Source organism: Xenopus laevis, chromosome 6L, assembly GCF_017654675.1.
Source record: "Xenopus laevis strain J_2021 chromosome 6L, Xenopus_laevis_v10.1, whole genome shotgun sequence".
NCBI classification, from domain to species: domain Eukaryota; kingdom Metazoa; phylum Chordata; class Amphibia; order Anura; family Pipidae; genus Xenopus; species Xenopus laevis.
The window spans coordinates 125084781-125107174 of record NC_054381.1 but is presented as its reverse complement, the minus strand read 5'-3'; the positions used below and the strand labels follow the sequence as shown (position 1 = coordinate 125107174).

Genomic DNA, 22394 nt, shown 5'->3' with positions numbered 1-22394 from the left:
TGAATTCCCCATACATTAACCTCCAGTAGCAGGTCAGGTGGCTCCTGCACCCACCAAATGAGAATGGGCTTGTTGACTCTCATTGTTATGTTAATACAGAGAGAACTGGCTTTAACCGCCCTGGAGAAGAGATAATGAATGGCACCAATTACTCTCACTCAGTCAACTGATAGTACCTGAGATGGAAGACTCATCCGGAGAGGGCTTACAGCTCAAGGGCACAAAGCTACTTTTCCAGCCAATGTGCCTTGGTTTTAAGAAAAAATGAGATGGGGGAGTCAGAGAAAGTACTGCATCCTTAGGATACTGCAGAGGAGAGAGGAGTCTGAAGTTAACTGCTAATTTTAAGCACAATTTTATGTGTTGTTAGTAAAGGGTCTAGTCAGCAATTTAATAAAAGGGTAAGAGGGAGGGGATCAGCATGAGGTCTATTCTGGTTTGTCAGAATGCAGAGAGGTGTCCTAACCATGGGTCACTAGATCGCTGACGTTACTAAGCATAACAAAGAAGGTGCCTGCAAATCATTTACAGGATGGGAGGAAAGAGCGAGGTCACATATGGGTGGATTCCACAAAGATGTTCTACCTTTTTTCTTTTTTATTCCACATGACTGCAAATCTGTTAGTGATAAGCTTCTGCTCTACCCATGTTCCACATATCAACAGCTGCCCATACAAGGTGCTTTGCTATTCCTTAAAATAGTACGAAGTTATGGGTTATAGGAATCTGTACATTGAAATGAGGTCAGCCATTTTTGCTTATACTTGATAGAAAGCGAGTGGGACACAGACTAGAGCAAATACTGTTGGCAAGTCTATTCCATAGAAAAAGGCTATTTTTTCTCTTTACTGGTGACATAACTAGAAGCTAATGGGCTCTTCTAATACAATCTTCTTGAGGCCCCCAGAATGACTACCCGCTTTGCTAGCATACATAGTAATCACATAAATCATGTGCGATACCAAAGAAACCAAAAACCTCTATGGAGAGGAACCCTTCGGACGAGCCGATGCTCCATTTCAGAAGCTGTACTCGGTGCAGCTGTACTAGGTGACATCTCACAGTGCCACAATGTCCTCATATTATCCAGCACAAATGCATTTTAGTACATGGAGTTATATTATTACACTCTATAAGAAAATCCAGAGAGCTTTTACCTGCTATTTGATATACCTGTTATTAAAGTTTAACATGAGGTCAATGAATAGGGCTTGAGCTGAACATACTTTGACTATTGTTTTAATCTATGTTTTTGTTATCTTTGAGCTAAACAGACAGGGAAACTAAGGGTAAGGCCACACGAGGAGATTCAGGGAGATTTTGTCGCCTGGCTACTAATCGCCTCGTCTTTTGAGCAACTAACTCCCTGAACTGCCTCAGCGTTTTTCCCCATAAGCTACAATGAAAAGTCGCCTGCGCTAATGCACACACGGCGATGCGTTTTCAATAGTTGCCTGAAATTGCCTCACTGAGGCAACTTTGGGCAACTATTGAAAACGAATCGCTGCCTGTGCATTAGCGCAGGCGACTTTTCATTGTAGCCTATGGGGCAAAACGCTGAGGTAGTTCAGGGAGATAGTTGCTCAAAAGACGAAGCGATTAGTCGCCAGGCGACAAAATCTCCCTGAATCTCCTCGTGTGGACTAGCCCTAAAGCTACTCCATGTTGGGTCCTTGCATATTTGATAAGACTACCAGTGCACAGATAACCACTACATAATGGACTCCTGCTAACAAGACAGTCACAACAAAAGGAAGGGAGTGGGTTGTACACTGGTAAATATTTCCCTGTTTAGTCCAAGAAATTATGTTCTGCCATGACCATCAGGCCACACCTTCTCCAGACTTCTTGAAATGGGATTATAAACACAATAGAAGCCCTCAGCAGCAGGTAAGGAGCATATGTCCAGATAGATGCTGCTTAGGGCAGCAGCGGAGTGGGAGATGTCGCTCAAAAAAAAAAAAAAAAAAAAAAAAAAAAAAAATTTGCAGGCGACAAATGCCTCTGCATTGCCAATAATTGAAATCGCTGGCGGTATGACCAACATATTGCTAAGTCTCTCAAAGTTTACTGCAGAGGCAACTTCAGGCGATTTAGCGATATGTTGGTCATACCGCCAGCAATTTCAATTATTGGCAATGGAGAGGCATTTTCAGGAGAAATGGTGACAAATCTCCCTGTCTGCCACTGCCCTTAGGTATGAATAATAATGCAGGCAACAATGGCAAACGTAATGTTTCCCTGATGGCCGGGAAAAAAATATACACACTTGTTACCCCTCTGTGCAGCCTGTAACTAGAGTTGCCACCTTTTCTGGAAAAAAATACCGGCCTACCTATATATTTATCTTTTTTCCCTATTAACATTGGGATCAGCCATCATTTTTAATGGCCAGGCCGATAAAATACCGGTCAGGTGGCAACCCTACCTGTAACTGAGATGAATGGAAATACATTTGCACATTTCAGGTCAAAAACCACATGTCAGTGGCAGAGACACGTTAACCGCGCCAGGTCCAAATTGAATATTTTAATGTTTTCATTAGGCAGATCATAGAGAAAACAAAAAGTAATGGTATAATGGTATAGTGATGGGTAAGCACTATGACATTCCAATTAGGCTCAATGTGATGTGTATAGCACAGACAGACTGATCATGGGGCATCCTGTCAACCATGATTCTAAAGGTGGTCATACACGGCCGATAATAGCGCAGACAGACCAAATCGGCCCTCCGACGGGCTTCACCAATCGATATCTGGCCGAATGTTGGCCTGATGTCTATCGGGCAGACTGAAAATCCTGTTGGATCGCTGAGCGCATCTGTTCGTTGATACGGTCCCGCCATGCATTATGATCCGATCATTGGGCCCACAATGGGATCAGTCCAATATCGCCCACCTTCAGGTGGGCATATTGGAGAGAGATCCGCTCGTTTGGCATCTCCAAACAATCGTATCTCTCTGTGTATGGCCACCTTTATTGCATGCAGGTTGTTCCATTGCCAATCACAAAATTCTAAGGTCTTACCAAGCATAACCTGCGCCACCCCATATCATTCTCAGGCTTAAAAAGGCAAAAAAAAGAATGCTCACAAGAGGTGCTCAAAGCATCACAAAATGGTAAATATTTCTTAACGGGTGTAGTTCAGCAACAGCAAGAGGGTCAAAAGTTGAATAGTACCTGTTCTAAGAATGTTAAGAGTGCTAAAAATGATCACAGTTCTGCTACCTGAGGTTCTATGACAACAGGGTGGGTAAAATATGCCACGAAAGACTAACATTGCAACAACACACACTAGCACCATATTACCGTGCAAGGAAGTGTGATAGACAGAAGCAGTCTCGTCACTTTCAAGTAACCACATAACTGTGCCAGGCTGTAAAGATAACCACGGCCTTGGAAAGAAAGACAGGCGCCTGGACACTGGCACAAACTGTAAATACAAATTTATGTCCTCTAAATGTGAGCACATTTCCATTCTTTCAAAACAAGTAATTCCATTGTTCTGGGGAATCCATAGAAATGGTTCCCACACCATCAAAGAAGCCATCTTGTGTCTGTCTGGATATACCCAATAGCAATTTCCTACCACCTGAGGGCACCTAACAGGGGGAAATCTGTTGAATGTGTGTGCTCCCATCTGACCCTATCCCACATCAGCCTCATCAATGAAAACTCTGAGGACTTGCATGAACCGGCAACTTGTGTTTTAGGGGGGGGGGGAAGTAAAATCTATGGGCATTTTTAGCTCCCTCCCTAAGGAAAATATAAAAAGTTAGCTTTCAGTAGAAGAATAAATATTCCTTTATAAATCACAGCCAAACCACTTCTACGTTCATTTACATTTCAGCTCTTGCCGTTTCAGTAGCTGGCACATTGAAGGCAAATTTAACCCCCAACAATCATAGAAGTAAGGTCAAAATATACTTAAAACCTTCCACAGAGAATTGAAACCCTTGCCCTCATTTACAAGATTAAACATTGCACAATTGGCATTTTGTGCTTTTGTCAATTATAGTGAAATTGTGGGCAAAGCTAATATAATCTACACATTTTTGTGGAGCTGTATATGATATATGCTTTTCAACACAAGGAAAACTGATGCTCAATATGGATTCTGGCTATTACTGTAATCAGTGGAGCTCTGTGTAAACAACTCCATCCATTTTTTGTGGTGGATTATAGATAAGCAGAAATACAGTATGCATATGGTAATCTGAAGAATTTACCTTTTCTTCCACTCACAGATGCTTGCAACAGCCAGAAAGTTATGATTTCAATTGTTCAGATTCCCCAGTTAAGTTCAACAAACAGCAAAATACATAGGTTTTTCTTAAAAGGGGATCTCCTCCTCTCCTCCAAACAAACTATTTTTGCAAAACGAAAGCAGTGTCTAGTATACTAAAATTTCAAATAGTTCTAAATTACTATATATTGTAACTATTTGCAATTGAATGTAGCATTTCTCCCTCTCTTCTCAGGTTCTAACACATGAAACAACATATCCGGTTATCAGTTGGCATTTGCAACATTGTTTCAGGGGTCAAAGCCAGGTAGACACCTTTTAGTGTGATATAGAGGGTGAGATTCTGAGATAATTTGCAGTTGGTTTTCATTTTTTATTTTTTGTGGTTTTTGAGTTATTTAGCTTTTTTATTCAGTAGCTTTCCAGTTTGCAATTTCAGCAATCTGGTTGCGAGGGTCCAAATTACCCTAGCAACCATACATTCATTTGAATACCAGACAGGAATATGAATAGGAGAGGCCTGAATAAAATAGGAGTAATAAAAAGTAGCAATAACTATAAATTTGTAGCTTTACAGAGCATTTGTTTTTAGGTGGGGTCAGTTACGCCCATTTGAAAGCTGGAAAGAATCAGCAAAAGGAGGGAAATAATTCAAAAACTATAAAAAAGAAAAAATGAAGACCAATTGGAAAGTTGCCTAGACTTGGCCATTCTATAACATACTAAACGTTAATTTAAAGGTGAACCACCCCTTTAAAGGGCAAGTCCACCCCAAAATAAAAATGTACCTAATAAAAGAATACATAATTCAAAGCAACTTTCCAATATACATCAGCTGCTTGTCTTTCATTGTGTCAACAGTCTGAGCCACCAAGGCAGAGAATAGAAAGGGACAGACACGGCTTTCAATAGCAATACATCTACAAATAACCTAAAAACCATAGAACATTTGTAGTGAATGTATATTGCAAAATTGCTTAGAATTAGGCAATTTATTTTAGGGTTGACTTGACCTTTAATAGACATAACATGTTTTTAATGAATACATTTTGCTGCTCAAAGAGGTATATGTATGTATTTATTTAAATTCAGAGGCACTGTTCTTTCTGGAACTTCCTGATGCTTTCTCCCATCAAAACTTGAGTGTACAGGACTAAAAATAAAACTGGCAACTGCCTCAGTGGCAAAATGCATAAGAACAAACCTGTAATTTTTTTTTTTTTATCTTTAAACAAGTGCCCTTGGCACTCCAAACACAAAAACATGAGGGTGGAGACTTGCGGACTGCACAAAACGGTTTGAATAAATCAGTATTGGGTCTTATTTACAGACACTGGTTACTGCCCTAGTACCTCTCCATTATGAAGTTCATTATAAAAGGAACACTAATACCAAATAATTTAAGTGTTTTAAAGTAATAAATATATAATGCAGTGTTGCCCTGCACTGGTAAAACAGATCTGTTTGCTTCAGAAACACTACATATAGATCATATAAACAAGCTGCTGTGTAGCAATGGCGGAAAAGTCTATATGGCACAGGTAATGTGTTTCTGAAACAAACAGCAGTTTTACCACTGCATTATATATTACTTTAACATACTTTTGTTTTTTGATGTTACTGTTCCTTTAAGTCAGTGCTTACCGGCGATTTCCATTGAAGTCAGAGAAGGGGGAAATCTCAAGTATTTTCCCCATTCAAAGAAGCTATAAAACGGGAAAAAGATTATATTTGAAATGCATTATCTAAAAATTTCTAACAAAAGTGGAGAGGATGTTTGGCTCTTTTTAAGCACCATGCTACAAAGATGCAGCAACATCAAGGGTCACGGTCCTCACTGTCACCTGATGAAAGAGGCTGCAATTATTTTTGTTTCACCTGCAGTAGCAAACATAACGGCAGTTGTTTTACATGAAACAACATTACACAACTTCCTGTTGTTGCATATGGCTTGGTGTACAATAGGAAGGAGGGAAAGTAAAATCAGAGTAACCTGTACTCAGCAGGAAGTTCACGAGCCTGGCTTGTACGAAAGCCGCAGCAAAATAAAGAAAATAAAGCAGCAAATCCTCTGCGGGACCATTCTCCTTTCAGTTTAGAGGTTTCAAAACACTTACCTGATGGACAGGCACTTTCTGAGGGGTGTTCTGAGGCGACTGGTGAAGCGAAGTCCATGGTTGGTGATGAGAATGTGACGGAGGTGAAGACTGATGGTGCATAGCTGGATGAGGCTGACAGTTTGCCATTTGCTGCTGAAAAGATTGATGAGCAGGATGCTGCTGACCAGACATCATCCTTTCTTGTATTGCCTGTGGATCTGCATGGCTAACTCCAGGACAGCCATTTGGTCTCATGTGCCCACCCATCTCCCTTGGTGCTGAAGACATACCCATGAAGGCCTGACTCTGCTGAATGTTTCTAGGGCCGATATTCCTTTGCCCCATACCTATGCTGCCAGGGGGCTGGTGAGTCGGAGGAGGATGGGGCATATTTGGGTAACTTCCAACATCCATTGGTATCCCAGCACTGCCGGGCCGAACTTGTGGTGGAGGGGTCCCTGCTGGATTACTCATTGCTTTCAGTGGTGACATGGGAGGTGGAGAAGCATATGTTCCCTGAGGCTGTGAAGGATGCATAGTTTGTGTGTTCATTTGGTTAAGTGAGCCACTAGGATGAATAGTTTGCTGGTGCATCAGTCCTTGGCTATTATTTGATGGAAACCCCACAGCATTTGGGTATCTAGGTACAGAGGGAGTCATTGGAGTGTTGTTTGTAAGGCCTAAGTTCTGATTCATCCCTGTATTATTAACTAATCCCTGATTAAGGTTACTATAAGGATAGCGGGAATACTGCCCTGAGTTGTTTAACGTGGGTGAAGGTACAGTCTGGTTACGAGAATTAAAATTAAGGGACTGTGGCCTCACTGCACCCTGCTGAGAAGGATTAGGAGAAAATCCAGGACTGTGAGCAACGGATTCTCCATGGAGAGTAGTGGGGGGATGATGATGAAATTGTTGTACTGTATGACGTAGAGAAGCTCCCATGTTAGGATTTTGCTGGGGCACATGTGATAAATGACCTGGTCCTGCAGCACCAAGGAACGGATTTCCCTGATTAAGACCATCTTGCCCTTGTGAAAACTGATTCATCCTTTGTGACGGTAGTGGACCATGTTGTTGCATTGAAAAATCTCCTCGCACCATGTAATTTCCCATCTGTTGAACATGCTGAGGGTGAGGCTGTCCCTGGGGTCCCGAAGGTGCTGGTGGCTGCTGTTGTGACTGCTGCTGGTAAGGTGGTCTGATCTGCTCCGGAACCTGCACAGCCCTGGGTCCCCACATAGCCCCATTGTCCACAAAAGATGGCCCATTCTGCATTCCAGGGTACACGCCCATTTGGTTCCCTCCATGGGGGACTTGAGGAACAGCTGTGTTGTGATACTGTGAATGTGGAGAGGCAATACCATTCCCAGGAGTGTTTGCCATCATTCTGTTCGGCTGGTCTATCATGTGCATTTTTTGTGGTTCATATTGGTTATAGTGATCAAAATGTGTCAGCTTAGACTGGTTTTGATTGCTTGTACTGTGGTGGAGTGGTGACTGCATTGCACCAAATCCCTGGTCCATAGGCATTTGCTGTGCCATGGAATTTACAGGATTTTCTGGGTAACCACATTCACCTAGACCTTCTAATCCTTCACTAAAAAGGTTCCCATCCTCTCCAAATAAACTCATCATGCCAGGGTCTGCCATTTTTTAATTCTTTGCGTGCCTCTCTCTGGATTGTGCTTCACCTCACTGAGGTGTTTTGTCCTCAAAGCTTTTAATCCTTAGCTAATCGCTTTCATGTCATTCCATATTTTCTTAATTCTGTTGGACTATGCAGCGTTAGGCAGTCTGGTAGCTGTACCTGAAGGAGACATAAGAGAAAACCAGTGAGGATACGCATATTGGAAGACCTCTAAAAATCTTAAAGAAAAGGTCAAACGATTAAAATATACCTCCATCTGAAAATTAGGTAAATAGAATCAGAAACATGTGAAGATATCGGGTTTAAAGGTTGCCATACACGGGCCGATAAAAGCTGCCGACAGACCGTGTCGGCAGCTTATTGGCCCGTGTATGGGGGCCCCCGACGGGCTTCCCCGATCGAGATCTGGCCGAAAGTCGGCCAGATCTCGATCGGATAGGTTTAAAAACCCCGTCGGATCGCGGCCGCATCTGTTAGTTGATGCGGTCCCGCGATCCGACCGTCCGTTTGTGAATGCTAGGATCCGATCGTTGGGCCCTAGGGCCCACGATCGGATCTGCCCGATATTGCCCACCTCAAGGTGGGCATATCGGAGGGAGATCCGCTCGTTTGGCGACATCGCCAAACGAGCGGATCTATCCGTGTATGGCCACCTTAAGTATACCAGGAAATACTGCTTAATATCCTATCTGGTTGTGGGGGACGGTTTAAAGAAAACTCTTTTTAAACTAAGAGTATTCTGTTGCATTGGGTGGTAGAGAACAAAAGAACAATATGCAGCAACAGAATCAGCTGCCACAGCAGGCAGACAGATGTATGGATACAGCCAAGCATCCCATCTGCTAAACTAAAGCCCTGAAAATGCTCTGGTTACCAACAGCATGTCCTTAACCTTATTCCCCTGAGGAGTGTAATCAGATGAGCAAGCAGCAGCATCAACGCCTGTAATTCACTAAGGTTAGCAGAATCTTAGTCCATTTACCAAACCTCAGACAGTGGAAAGTCATCCTTTAAAAGTCAGTCTAAATTTGTTTGACACAAATATTAACCTTCTTTGTTCTCCTGCCTTTTGTAGTGGACATTTTGCCCAATAATTCTCCTGTACGTTAAAGGAGAAGTAAAGCTTAGCTAAAAAAGTAGCTAGGAATGTTGTATATTATGTTTTGGGCTTCTGTACTAGCCCAAAGCAACCACAGCCCTTTAGCAGGGAAGATATGAGTCTACAAAGATGCCCCAGTAGCTCCCCATTTTCTTTTCTACAGATTCACTGCACATGCTCTGTGCTGCTGTCACTTACTGAGCTTAGGGACCCACTCAATATACAGTACACAAAGAATATAAATAATAAACAATATAAGGCTGATTAGTAATTAATACAGATAATTACTACATGGCAGCACAGAAACCAGTGCAGCTAGCATCAGAATTTAATAATCAGCCCTATAGCATCAGCTTATATGACAGACAAACCTCATTTTCTGCTTGATAATTTGCAACAACCCCTAAGCTTAGCTCCTCAATAGCTTCTCAGAGCCCACTGAGCATGTGAGTGTCACAGACACTTTCCAAGATGGTGAACCCGTGACAAGTTTTAAGTCCTGGATCATTGCTGCTATTGAGAAGCTGAAACTTTAGGCTGAAGCAATAAGTTCAATATAAAAAATGGCATTTTGAGCCATATTAATTTTTAGGGATTAGTTCTCCTTTAAGCCTGCAAAAGAGGCTCTTCTAGAGGTTATAATGATTAGAGTTGTGGATTCTCTAACATGATGCACACAAGTCCATCATCAGGGTGTAAGTCAACACAAGGTGGTGCAGTTAGCAGTGCAGGTGGAGCTGTGAAACTCAACTGATAAGTAGAATAAATACAGGGCACACGGTGATTAACATTAAAGTCTCCTTCCACAAGGCAAAAGGATACGGTTTAGCTTAATTCTATTGTATTGAGTGAGGTATGTTCATTTCTGCAAAGGCCAGGGAATCAGCCTTGACAACAGGAAGTTTAACACACTGGGTTCTCCACTTAGTCTAACGTGCCATGGATAATATTAATAACGTCACAGCTTCCTATCTAAACTGGATTGTACAGGCTGTTCCGACGTGACTAGCCAGCGAGTTAACTCTATAGGGTTTCCCCTAATGTACAAAATGCAGGCCAGTAGGCTAGAAATGTTCCTGAATTCAGCAGCTTTTCTCCGGCAAAGTCGAATTAACCTTCTGGACTACCGGCACCTCTCCAAAACTCCCCCTCTTAAGTACATAAAACGGTGGGTAAGAGAGTCGGGTTTCACGGATCAAACGGAAAAAAAAAATTCCCCTCTGAATCTACAGTCCGAAATTATGATGAATAAATTAAGCTTTAAAAATTCATACAAAAAACATATTCAGGAATGCCAGCAATGGTCGGAATTTGTCACTATGATTCTAACCCATAATCCTATTTTTCTTTCCAAACATTAACGGTTGCGGGTTAGTGCTTCTGTGGTGTGCATTGGGAACAAGTAGCTGAATTCATAACTTCTCTAGGAAACTTTCCTCTGGAGCACAGTACTTTATAGATCAACATTCTGGAACTTTAACCCAGAAAGTGCCAGGGCATTTTGTTAAGTCTTTAATAAAAGGGTATCGTCCACTTTCATTGTGCTTTCTCTTCCTGCATTTTGCAACGCACAGTAACAATGTAATGGAACACATTATCTAAATATAACAGTGTGACTGGGAAAATATTCATAGACACTTTGCTTCCATTGTTAGGAATGCAGGAAAGTAATGGCACTCACCCACACAACTACTCCTCCCCACATTGCAGCCTTTTAGAATAGCTTGTACAGACAAAACTTCATAGAATAGTATCATTAAAAAAAAAAAAAAAAGAAGCAACTACAACCCATGAGCCTCACTAAGATGAAGGGGAATCAAAACTATGCTATTGAACGTTAAAGCTAGACAGGTTAAGTACATGTAATTAAAGAAGTATTTTTAAATAAAATTCCCAGAATCCTCAGCAAGCAGAATGCTCTCGGAAGAAGGCTCATTCAAAACAGCTGTGGGTTTTGGGAATGGACATCTGTTACTTCCCCTCTTACAGGGGGGGGTGAATAAAATACTACTACTGAGGCAAATATTTTAGTGCCAAATTGCACTGAAGACAAACCCCATAAATTATTATAAAGCCAGAATAATTGTACAGAAAGCAAAATGAGTCATCAGTGGAACAACAATACACCCTCCCTGATACTTATGCCTTTGCCTTTCATCTAATCTATGGATATTTACTCACCTGATTACAATGGGAGGATACTTAAAAAAAAAAAAAAAAAAAAAGCAAATATTGCAGCTAATAAAGAAATGGCTGATGTCACAGACGTCTGTATAACTGGGTACAAGAGCATGCACCATTTAAACCCTATTTATTAAGACATACTAGCAAGGAAAAAGAACCAACCTTAGTGAAGGAAGGACCTAGAAGAAAATATTGCGCAGTCGCAACAACTACTTCAGGTATAAAAAGGTTTGAGAAGCAGAGTTTAAAGGCCAACAGAAGGGCAGCAGGCTGAGTGTTGCAGTCACCATCTTCCTGATTAAACTTCTCAGAGGCTATTAACCTACTGCTACTATAGGCACCATGCCTCCCTACTATACCTGCTATACCACAGCCCCCTCCCAGAGACTATTATCCCACTGTTACTATAGGCACCATCTCTCCCTACTATACCTGCTATCCCACAGCCCTTTCCCAGATATTATTATCCCCACTGTTACTATAGGCACCATCTCTCCCTACTATACCTGCTATCCCACAGCCACAGTCCTTTCCCAGATATTATTATCCCCACTGCTACTATAGGCACCATCTCTAGCTACTATACCTGCTATCCCACAACCACAGTCCCTGGTCAGTGGTTACAATTTCCAGTGCTACAATTATCTCTGATTCTCAGAGATGGACACTAACCATCAGAAATTCCCCACAGCATTTAAGAGACTAGTCATGTGTCAACAACCCATTGACAAAGGCAGGCCATTTTTACATTTAAATAAATAAAACCAAAGCCACATTTTTAGTATTCCAACAAAGTTTGATTTTAACCTGCCTGGTCCTTTACAGAGAATGTGTGGTATCCCTTCCCCCCTCTTCCACACCTCCAGAGGACTTTTCATTGGCCTGACCTGCAGCTGAAAATAATTTATCTCCCTTTTTTGGGAAGGCGGTGGCATATGGGGTGGGGGCAAGTAAGCCATCATGAATAAGCTGCAGCACAAAGACTGAGTGTCACAGGATAGAAAAGGTCAGAGGTGAGCACAGTGAGCTGGAGGGGACTGCACATTGGCTCTTCACACACGGCTGCCTCATTTAACTTTTCCTACACATTGTGCACATACAGAAATCTGCCCACAGAAGCATTTGTTCACATAAGGAGACCACACAATATACAGGCACATCACCAATTATGGCAGATTCCAGAAAACAGACATTTTTTCTGCAGCCTCCCAGAATTCCTTTTTGTGGGGCAGATTTATTAAGGGTCAAATAGGAAATTCTAGTTTTTTTTTGGGCCAAAAATCTCAAATTCGAATTGTGAATTATCCAAACTGGATTTAAATTTCAAGATTTATCAAACCAATACCCCAAAAATAATTTGAATTTGACAAACATGCTGAGTTCATGTAGAAGTCCAGTGACCCAATTGAAGATGTTAATAGACTTCCAGAGAAAAAAAAACTAAATTTGAGTTTAGCCAAATTCGATTCAAGTCGTTAATATTAGTTCGAGTTTTAGATATTCTATTTTTTCTTAAATAGCCTGGCAATCGAATTTAGAGTATATTCAAATTTATTACAAAGAAAAAAACTCACATGAATTTGAAATTCAGCCTTTGATAAGTGGGCCTAGAGTACATTAGGTTGTATTTTTGCATTAGTCTGATTGCATGGTTCATCGGAGTCTCCTTTCCACTATACATCATAAAACCAAGATACTCCTGACCTCCTGCACTAAGGCTACTACAATAACCTGTATTGTTCTAGTACAAGGTATGTGGGTGTCCTCCTCTTTAAAAAAATCTTAAACACGTGTGAGCAGCACAGACTCTAGACGGATACTAAATTGGGGCAGGCCTGCAGCTGTTATTAAACGATAATACCCAGCACATGAAGCCAGGGTTATAGTTCAACAGCTTGAGGGCTTGCAAGAGCAATATCAGTTTGTTGCTGCTGCTGCACCTGTGATTTTCAGAGCAGATAAAGGACATCAATGATCTCAGCCACTATTGTCATGGAGGGTAGGAAGCCTCCCAGTCAAAGAAGGTGCAAGCAAAAAGGATAGAGATAGATATATAATAAAGATAGATAGGTGAACACCTAACAAGTCAGCAAACATAGATAACTACAAATAAGAGCCCTGTCACAAAATAAAGACAATGGGGCTTATTTATAAACACTGTGCAAATCTGCACTTGGGCAGTAGACCATGGCAACCAATGAAATGTTTGCTTTTATTGTTCAACCTGCAGCTGCCTGCAAAAAGCCAGTCACCGATTGGTTGCTATGGGTTACTGCCCAGGTTCAAATTTGCCCAGTGTTTGTAAATGAGCCTCACTAGTATAAGGAATACATTATGTTATTTAGTATATATTGGTGTTTAGTATATTATCCATATATCAATCAAGCAGGTTTAAAAACCTTGTATTATGAGGAGCACATTAGAAGGATATGGCCCTCGTCTGACAGGTCACAGTAGGCCCCACGTTACGATCCCATTGTAAACATAGATTAAAGTTAAAAACCAAAAAAAACCATCCATCCCTTTCACCAATCTACATGTCAGAAAAAGCTCAGAATTGCCATCGGATACATTTTCTGAATTTCTATTCACAGGCCATTATCTACATACTAGTAAGAGAAAAATGTGAGATCGTGTTCATTCATTCTACATCAAAATTACAGACAATATTCCCTCCTGCATTCATCTAAGCTGTCAATACGTGAAAGCAAGATATGATTACCTAATTGACTTTATTATACCTTTAGTACACAAACACACAAAAGCTGTACGGACAAAGAATCCGCAATACCACACTGCTCATTAAATAATCAAAGGCATTATATTAATTCCTCTTAATGACAGTGTGTGAATTAAACAAGGGTCTATAATATTCTCTAGTCCTTGGTAAATAACAAGGACACATCTAATTATACTGTGATTTCAATAAAAGCTGTTAAACAATACTGCAAAGCTAAATGTAGCATCATAAAAGTCCATGAGAGTATGGATAGTATGCCTTAAATACACAGAGAAAGCCTAATAATATGTTTAAATGGATATGGTCATGGGAAAACAATTTTTTTTCATGCTCCAGCAGAATTCTGCACTGAAATCCATTTTTCAAAAGAGCAAACTGATATTTTTATATTCAATTTCCCAGCTGCCCCCAGTCATGTGACTTGTGCTCTGATAAACTTTAGTCACTCTTTACTGTTGTACTGCAAGTTGGAGTGTTATCACCTCCTCCCTTCCAATTCTTTTGCACAAAAGTAATTATAGCACCAGATTTTTTTTTTACCAGCAGGCACTATGATGGAAAAAAACAGTTCTTTCCTTCAGTCCTGCTGAGAAGAATGAAGCGAACCTACTTAGAGAAAGACATTTCGAAATTAAAAATTCCCCTTTAAAGGAACAGTAACACCAAAAAAACTAAAGTGTCTAAGTAATGAAACTATTATGCACTATTGCTCTGCTCTGGTACAATTGGTGTTTTACTATAGAAACACAACTATAAATTATATAAACAAGCTGCTGTGTAGCCATGGGGGCAGCCATTCAAGCACAGGATGCACAGTAGATAACTGATACGTTCTGAAGAATCCCATTGTATAGTACAGAGCTCATCTATTATCTGTTGTGTATCCTGTGCTTGAATGGCTGCCCCCATGGCTACACAGCAGCTTGTTTATATACAGTATAGTTGTGTTTCTAAAGCAAACACCAGTCATACCAGTGCAGCAAAACAGTACATTAAATTTTCATTACCTTAAGACACTTTTTTGGTGTTACTGTTTTTTTAATCCTAAGGGCTCTTACAGACGAGCGTTTTTACCTGCGCTCCCCTGCGTTCCGTTTTTCTGCGTTCAGCCACAGGGGAGCGCAGGAAGACGCATTACAATTTTTCCAATGGGGCTGTACTCACACAGGCGCGTGTAGGCGCCGAACGCAGGAAAAATGCAGCATGTTGCATTTTTCCTGCGTTCGGCGCCTACATGCGCCTGTGTGAGTACAGCGTGTAGGCGCCGAACGCAGGTTGAGACTCAACATGCTGCATTTTTCCTGCGTTCGGCGCCTACACGCGTCTGTGTGAGTACAGCCCCATTGGAAAAAATGTAATGCGTCTATTCCTGTGCTCCCCTGCGGCTGAACGCAGAAAAACGGAACGCAGGGGAGCTCAGATAAAAACGATTGTCTGTAAGAGCCCTAATAGTGACAACCCCAGAGTTTATGGTTGTTGTTTGGCTGGGTAGAAAGGCAGAAACTACAGAGGCAGACCCACAAGTGGAGTGTGTAGCACACATTATGTGAGAAATGTGATTTTTTTTTTTGTGAAATGTTTTCCAACATGCCAAGTTAAAAACGGTTCTTTGGATGGCTGCGGAACAAAAGCTTTCCCACCTGTGAGCCATAACCTCGTGCTGGCAGGCCATGTTTTTGTATGTGGGTGTTAAGTCAGTACATTCAGTTTAGCACAGATGGATCAATGGCTCAGTTTATTGATCTCTATAAATAGATTGAAACTGGGCTAACTTTGAACACTTTATATACTCTTAGGAAGGCTCAATTCTACTGGAGCAACATTTCTTTAAGGAGTGGTTCACCTTTAAGTTAAATTTTAGTAAATTAGTACTAGTAAATTAGTAGTCTTCATTATTTTATTTTATTTTAGTTTTAGTTTTTGAATTATTTGCCTTTGACTCTTTCCAACTTTCAAATGGGGATCACTGTCCCACCTATAAACAGAAGTTCTGTAAAGCTACAGATGTATTATTGCTACTCATCTTTCTATTCAGACGCTCTTCTGTTCATATTCCAGACCCTTAATTCAATGCATGGTTGCTAGAGTAATGTGAACCCCAGCAACCAGATTGTAGAATTTGCAAACTGGAGAGTGGCTGAAAAAAATCGAAATAACCACAAATAATAAAAAATGAAAACCAATTGCAGATAGTCTCAGAATATCACTCCCTACATCATACTAAAAGTTAATTCAAAGGTGAACAACCCCTTTAAAGGATCAGTTCCTTGATAATAATAATAATAATAATAATAATAATAATAATAATAGCCAGCTCTATAACTCTGAGCTAGTCAGCGACTTGAAGGGGGGCCACATGGGACATATCTGTCAGTGAGTTTGTAATTGATCCTCAGCATTCAGATCAGATTCAAAATCAACAGGTATGACCCATGTGCCCCCCCCCTCAAGTCTCTGGTTACCCTGGTTACCAAGCAGTAACCAGTCAGTCGAAGCCAAGAGAGCTGAAAAGCAGGAAGTAGTGTTCTGGCTATTATGTTACACAACCAGTCACTCCAGCCTTTATACATTACATTTTTTGGCTAGCTAACTATATTAGAAACATTTTTATTTTGCACAGCCTATTTACACAGTTTTTATTTTTATTCTGAACAATTCCTTTAATGGCTCAGATTGAGTTTTGAAAGTGTACGTAGTATGTGGTCGAATCCCAAACCAAATACAGAGTTTAGGTATCTCTATTTTCCAGAAAACAATTGCTAGAGAGCAAAGCATCCATTGCTGTACTCTACCTAATAATCTTTACTATAAGCCAGTCATTAGGATGGAGCATGGACTACTACTAAAATGGCAAAGGTAAAAAGAACAGAGCCTGAAACCCCAGGGATAAAAAAATAAAAAAATTATATATATGTTTACATGAGATATATATATATATATATATATATATATATATATATAACCAAACAGGACATTTTGAAGTTATACTTAAATTAAAAGGCATTCCTCATAAAACATGTTAAATAATCTATGGAGTTTTGTAACTAGCAGTTATTTAATGTGGTAAAAGTTTAAAGAACTGCCATTTTCTTGAACTGGCAAATAGCAAGGTTAAGCGACATCTGTGAAACTTGTGGTCCCCCGACAAAGTCCTGTATTTATTATAATATTGCAACCTATTTATTCTCCGATAAAGGCAAATTGTCATGAAGTTTTTCGGCAGAGGTGATAAAACATTTCACAGGGCCCCGAATACATGATCCGAAAACTATTAGGATTCATGTTCTGACAGCGCAACAGTAATTACCTTTGCAAACTGCAGAACTAAAAGATCTAAGGCAAAAGGGGAAAAGTAGCTCACTTTAAATACAGGTGAAACTTATTACAAATAGCAATTATTGTTACGACCTTTAATTATCAGTTATGTAGCCTGGCAACTTTCATGCTTACATAATATTGGCTTGAAACTGAATTCTAAAAAAGTGATTTTTAACCACTTCTTACAACAAATGGGAGGTTTAATGGACCATAGCAATGGAAGAAAGATGGCGTTTTAACTAATGACTGTTTTGACGGCTGCATGAACAAAATTAGGTAAGGGCCCTTCAAATGTTGTTGCACTAAATTCCAGATTGGCTCTGAAAACCTTCAACTCTCAGAGGGTGCTCAGAATCAGGGTCTTTTTTTTTGGGGAGGGGGGGGTAAATTATGGGCTACTGCCCAGGACCTGGTGCAAAGTGCCAAGTGATGGTAGTATTAAACGGATTCCCAGATGATTTATAAGTAGAAAATCATTATTAGGACTTATTCAAAACCGTGTTTCGTGCCACGGGTGGACACTTTCTCATAGGCTCAATGACAGAGTACAAGAAATTGCCCATTCCAATGTTTAGTTAGTTTGGATAAATGGTGGGGAGGAACATTTCTATTAACAGATGCATTACAAATGCATCTAAACGTATAATCATCATCATCTATTTATATAGCACTGTCAAGATACGCAGTTTTTATAATCTATAATGATGAAGGCAATGATTGTCATAGGCTGGAAATTACACAAGTCTTATCTGTAGAAAACAATAGGAACATTAGTAATGGCCCTGGTGTCTTGCATATTCTCACCTGCAACAAGCAGGCGACAAGACAAACTGAAATGCTTGCTAATGTATTAGTGGGGTAAAAAGCCCTGCTATCAGGCACCAAACTTGATCTTGAACTGCAACTCCCATTCACCCCCTGAGAGCACAACACGAACACAACAGGTGGGATTCAAGGCTGGAAATCCCAGTTTATATGTTAGCACCTTAGATGTTAAATCTAACCTGCCAACAGCTTAAAAACAACTCTGTTTTGCAGTTCTGTTCTAATCAGCTTTTAAATGCTTATGGAGAACATCCTGAAGAGCTTTGGTGTCATACGCAGCTTACTTGTTTTATACACCATACGACAGGTATTTAACACTCTCCTTTCCAAGGAAGACACATGCAATTAATTGGACTGTTCTCAACAGTGGACAAAATAAAGAACTACATACAATTATACAGAGTTATAGATATATATTTTATATATATATATATATATATATATATATATATATATATATATTTTTTTTTTAAATATGTGGTTAAGCTGATACGGATTCAGCCATTTTTCTTTATCTCCCTTTGCAAGGTCAGAATGCTCATTCCATGTACCTGCAAATAAACACTCCATTCAGTTCCCGTCAGAGGCCGGCTTTGTAATAAAAATGGATGGATTTAAAGCAAAAAAGAGTAAGATAAGGAAGGTATAGCTCATCGGCTACTCACACAAGTGACTATGCTGTAGCAGAATCCTAGCATTAAAGGAACAGTAACACCAAAAAAATAAAGCTTTTTAAAGTATTGAAAAGATAATGTAGTGATGCCCTGCACTGGTAAAACTGATCTGTTTGCTTCAGAAACACTACTATAGTTCATATTAACGAGCTGCAGGGTAACAATGGTGGAAATTGAAAAAAAGGCTGTATGGCACAGGTTAAATAGTGGATAACCGATAACATTATGTTCTACAGAACTATCTGCTGTGTAACTTGAGCCTTTTCTACACAGTAACTTATTTATGTAAACAATAGTAGTCTTTCTGAAGCAAACAGCAGTTTTACTAGTGCAGGGCAACACTGCATTACATATTTATTACTTTAAAACAATTTCATTTTTTGATGTTACTGGTCCTTTAACATGCAAGGTCAAACAGATATCCCAGCATGCAATCACCTGTGCAGCTATGGATGCTGGTACAACTGTAATTTTCTAAATAATATTGCTTACCAGGGCCACAAGAATAGGGGTGTGGGAGAATATTACTGGAACACATTATGGCTTCACTGAATGTCTCACTAGAAGTCTAAAAAAAGCAGAGACATTTCCAGCGAATGAATCACTTATGAGCTTAAAGGAATTGTTCAGTGTAAAAATAAAAACTGGGTAAATAGATAGGCTGTGCAAAATAACAAAATCTTTCTAATATAGTTAGTTAGCAAAAAATGTAATGTATAAAGGCTGGAGTGATTTGATGTATAACATGTCAGTCAGAACACTACTTCCTGCTTTTCAGCTCTCGGTTTACACTGACTGGTTACCCTGGCTACCAGGCAGTAACCAATCAGAGACTTGAGGGGGGCCACATGGGTCATATCTGTTGCTTTTGAATCTGAGCTGAATGCTGAGGATCAATTGCAAACTCACTGAACAGAAATGTACCATGTGGCCCCCCTTCAAGTCTCTGACTAACTCAGAGTTATAGAGCTGAAAAGCAGGAAGTTGGATTCTGGCTGTTTTATTCCACATCCAGTCACTCCAGTCTTTATATACTACATTTTTGGCTAACTAACTATATGAGAAACATTTTTTATTTAACACAGCCTATTTACACAGTTTTTATTTTCACACTGAACTATTCCTTTAATTTGCTATAGCTAATCTCCTTGAATTACCAAAAAAATATATTTAAAGTAAGTGTGTGTTTGTTTTTAATTATACGGAAAACTCATTATCCAGAAAGCTCTGAAATATGGATAGGCTGTCTCCATAGACTCCATTTTATCCAAATTTGTAAAATTATCCCCCAGGTCCAGAGGACTCTGGATAACATGACCCATAACTGTATTAAATCACACACAATACATGAACTTATTTTAATTTTGCAATTATATATACACTCACATGCACACACAACTGTGATATTATAAAATACCATGACCTTCACAACTTTTTGCTATATAGTGGCACCCCTAAAAATAACAAGAACTGCTCAAAATATGTACCCAACAGTCAGATTAAGGACACAATCTTGCATCAAGGTTGTGACTATTTTACATAGAACAAAATGTGCACAAATGTATATTTTAGTTTGAGGTTTTTTCATTATCTTGTATAATGCACTCTACTGTAAAAAGAAAGGTTTTTAATAAGACATTGTAGGCAGAGATTGTTCATCAGTAAACGAGTTGTCACTGTAGCAGTTATTGGGTTAAGTCCATCCATTGTCAGGTGCTATTATAACACTTGTATCACTGTTCAGCAAGACTACTTTTAACACATTCATCACCAACGTCTCACTTCAGCTAAAGGAGGAATTTACTAGAACTCTCTGTATTAAACAAGTTAAAGGGAATGTGCCCTAAGGCATCTGGTAGAAGGAGATTACACATTATGTTAAACTGGTGTACAGCCGCCCCAGTTTACCACAGGATGGCAGAAATGGTTAAATGAACAGTCATCCATTCATGCTGCGGAAGGACCATATCAGAGTTTTCCCTTCTGCTAACAAGCACCCATGATGTCACAGAGCTTAACTCAATCGATGATTTATAGTGACTCACTGACTAACCTCAGGCACATTCCCACTCACAAGGTCATACCTAGTGGGTCAGAACTACCACGTGCTGCCGGCCACGGAGAGAGAGAGAGACGCATCAACACAGCCATACCATCTAAGAAACTAAAAGTATAGTCCTTTCCCAAGTTCCATTAGAACAAGACAAGCCATAAGAAACAACAGGATAAACAAACTAAAAGAGATACTTTATTTCCCTTCCATATTCTTGCAAGATGCATGCTACACCACCCTAGAGCAGCATATACTGTAAGAGTATTTATATTTATGAATAAAAGCAGTTTGTAGTGTACAAGGTAAACTATTACAAAAGTGGGGAAAACCCTCCGTTATCTAGAAATAGCAAAAACCTGGACTGTAATGGATAATTCCACAAAGTAACAGACCGAATATCCCATAAATTATATATAATCTTCTCAGGACAGCCGTCTCTACAGTTTCACCGGCACTTAACAGAATTCTCTGGTTCCACCAGTGTCTTGTCTCACTGTTCTCTGGTTACACTCTGCCCAGAGACAAAGAAGCATCACCCATCACATGTAATACTTCTCACTGGTCCCCTCATTCTACCCCACTCCTTGTCTGCTTCAACCTGCACTGCTACATCTAAACAGTTCCCGGCACACACCACTGATATTTCAGCAACCCGAAAGTACACCATTGTCAGCTAATATACAAATATTACTGGTGTGATGCAGATGCAGAAACACTTGTTGCACTTTAGAAAGTTCTATATTAACAATATCTGCTAGCAACGAATGAAAGTGATGTAACGGAACTGAAAATGTTACAGTAGCCAACACAGCAATTCCATTAATCCAGCAAACAGTACAACAGAGCTGCTTTTACCAGCTTTGCTTCAGCTCTTAAACTTTCTTCAGTTTTAAAACAGTAGAGAGAATAAAATGCAGTTCCTTTAAAATATATAAACATGCACAATTTCACACGTGCAACCGCAGCCAAACCAATTAATAAACAAGTGCGATTTCAGATTGGAATAGACCCAATATTTTAAAGTTTCGTACAGGTATGGGATCTATTATCAAGAATGCTCAGGACCTGGGGTTTTCCGGATAATGGATCTTTCTGTAATTTGGATCTTTATACCTTAAAGTGATGCTGACACTAAAAAGCAACTCTTCAAAATATTAATGTTACATATAGGTCATGTTGACCTTTTTTCACTGCTTTTGTAAGTAATTGTTATCTGAAGTTTCTAAACCTGACTGTTTTGCCAACCTGACTGTCCCATTTCAGTCTGTCAGTTAGACTTTCTAATGCAAACAAACTCCTGCTGCACAAACATGGCAGCCCTGTCATAGAGAAATTTGGGGTAGGTGATGCAAAAGCATTGGGCAAATACTTTTAGGGCAAAATTATAAATAGCATGCAAAGAGAATTTTATGATAGATGTAAACATGTTTAATTTATGGTGTCAGTATCTCTTTAAATCTACTAATAAATCATTTAAACATAATAAACCCAATAGGCTGGTTT

General features: G+C 39.8%; 1 protein-coding gene across 1 annotated transcript in view; it reads right to left on the bottom strand.

Moving 5' to 3' along the window:
- chd7.L (chromodomain helicase DNA binding protein 7 L homeolog) overlaps positions 1-22394 on the bottom strand; it is a gene marked incomplete at its 5' end in the record, with an annotated part of 99224 nt that overhangs the window by 71384 nt on the left and 5446 nt on the right. Inside the window, 1 exon segment of the mRNA NM_001091800.1 lies at positions 6366-8157. Within this exon segment, the coding sequence (NP_001085269.1) occupies positions 6366-8000 (1635 nt within the window).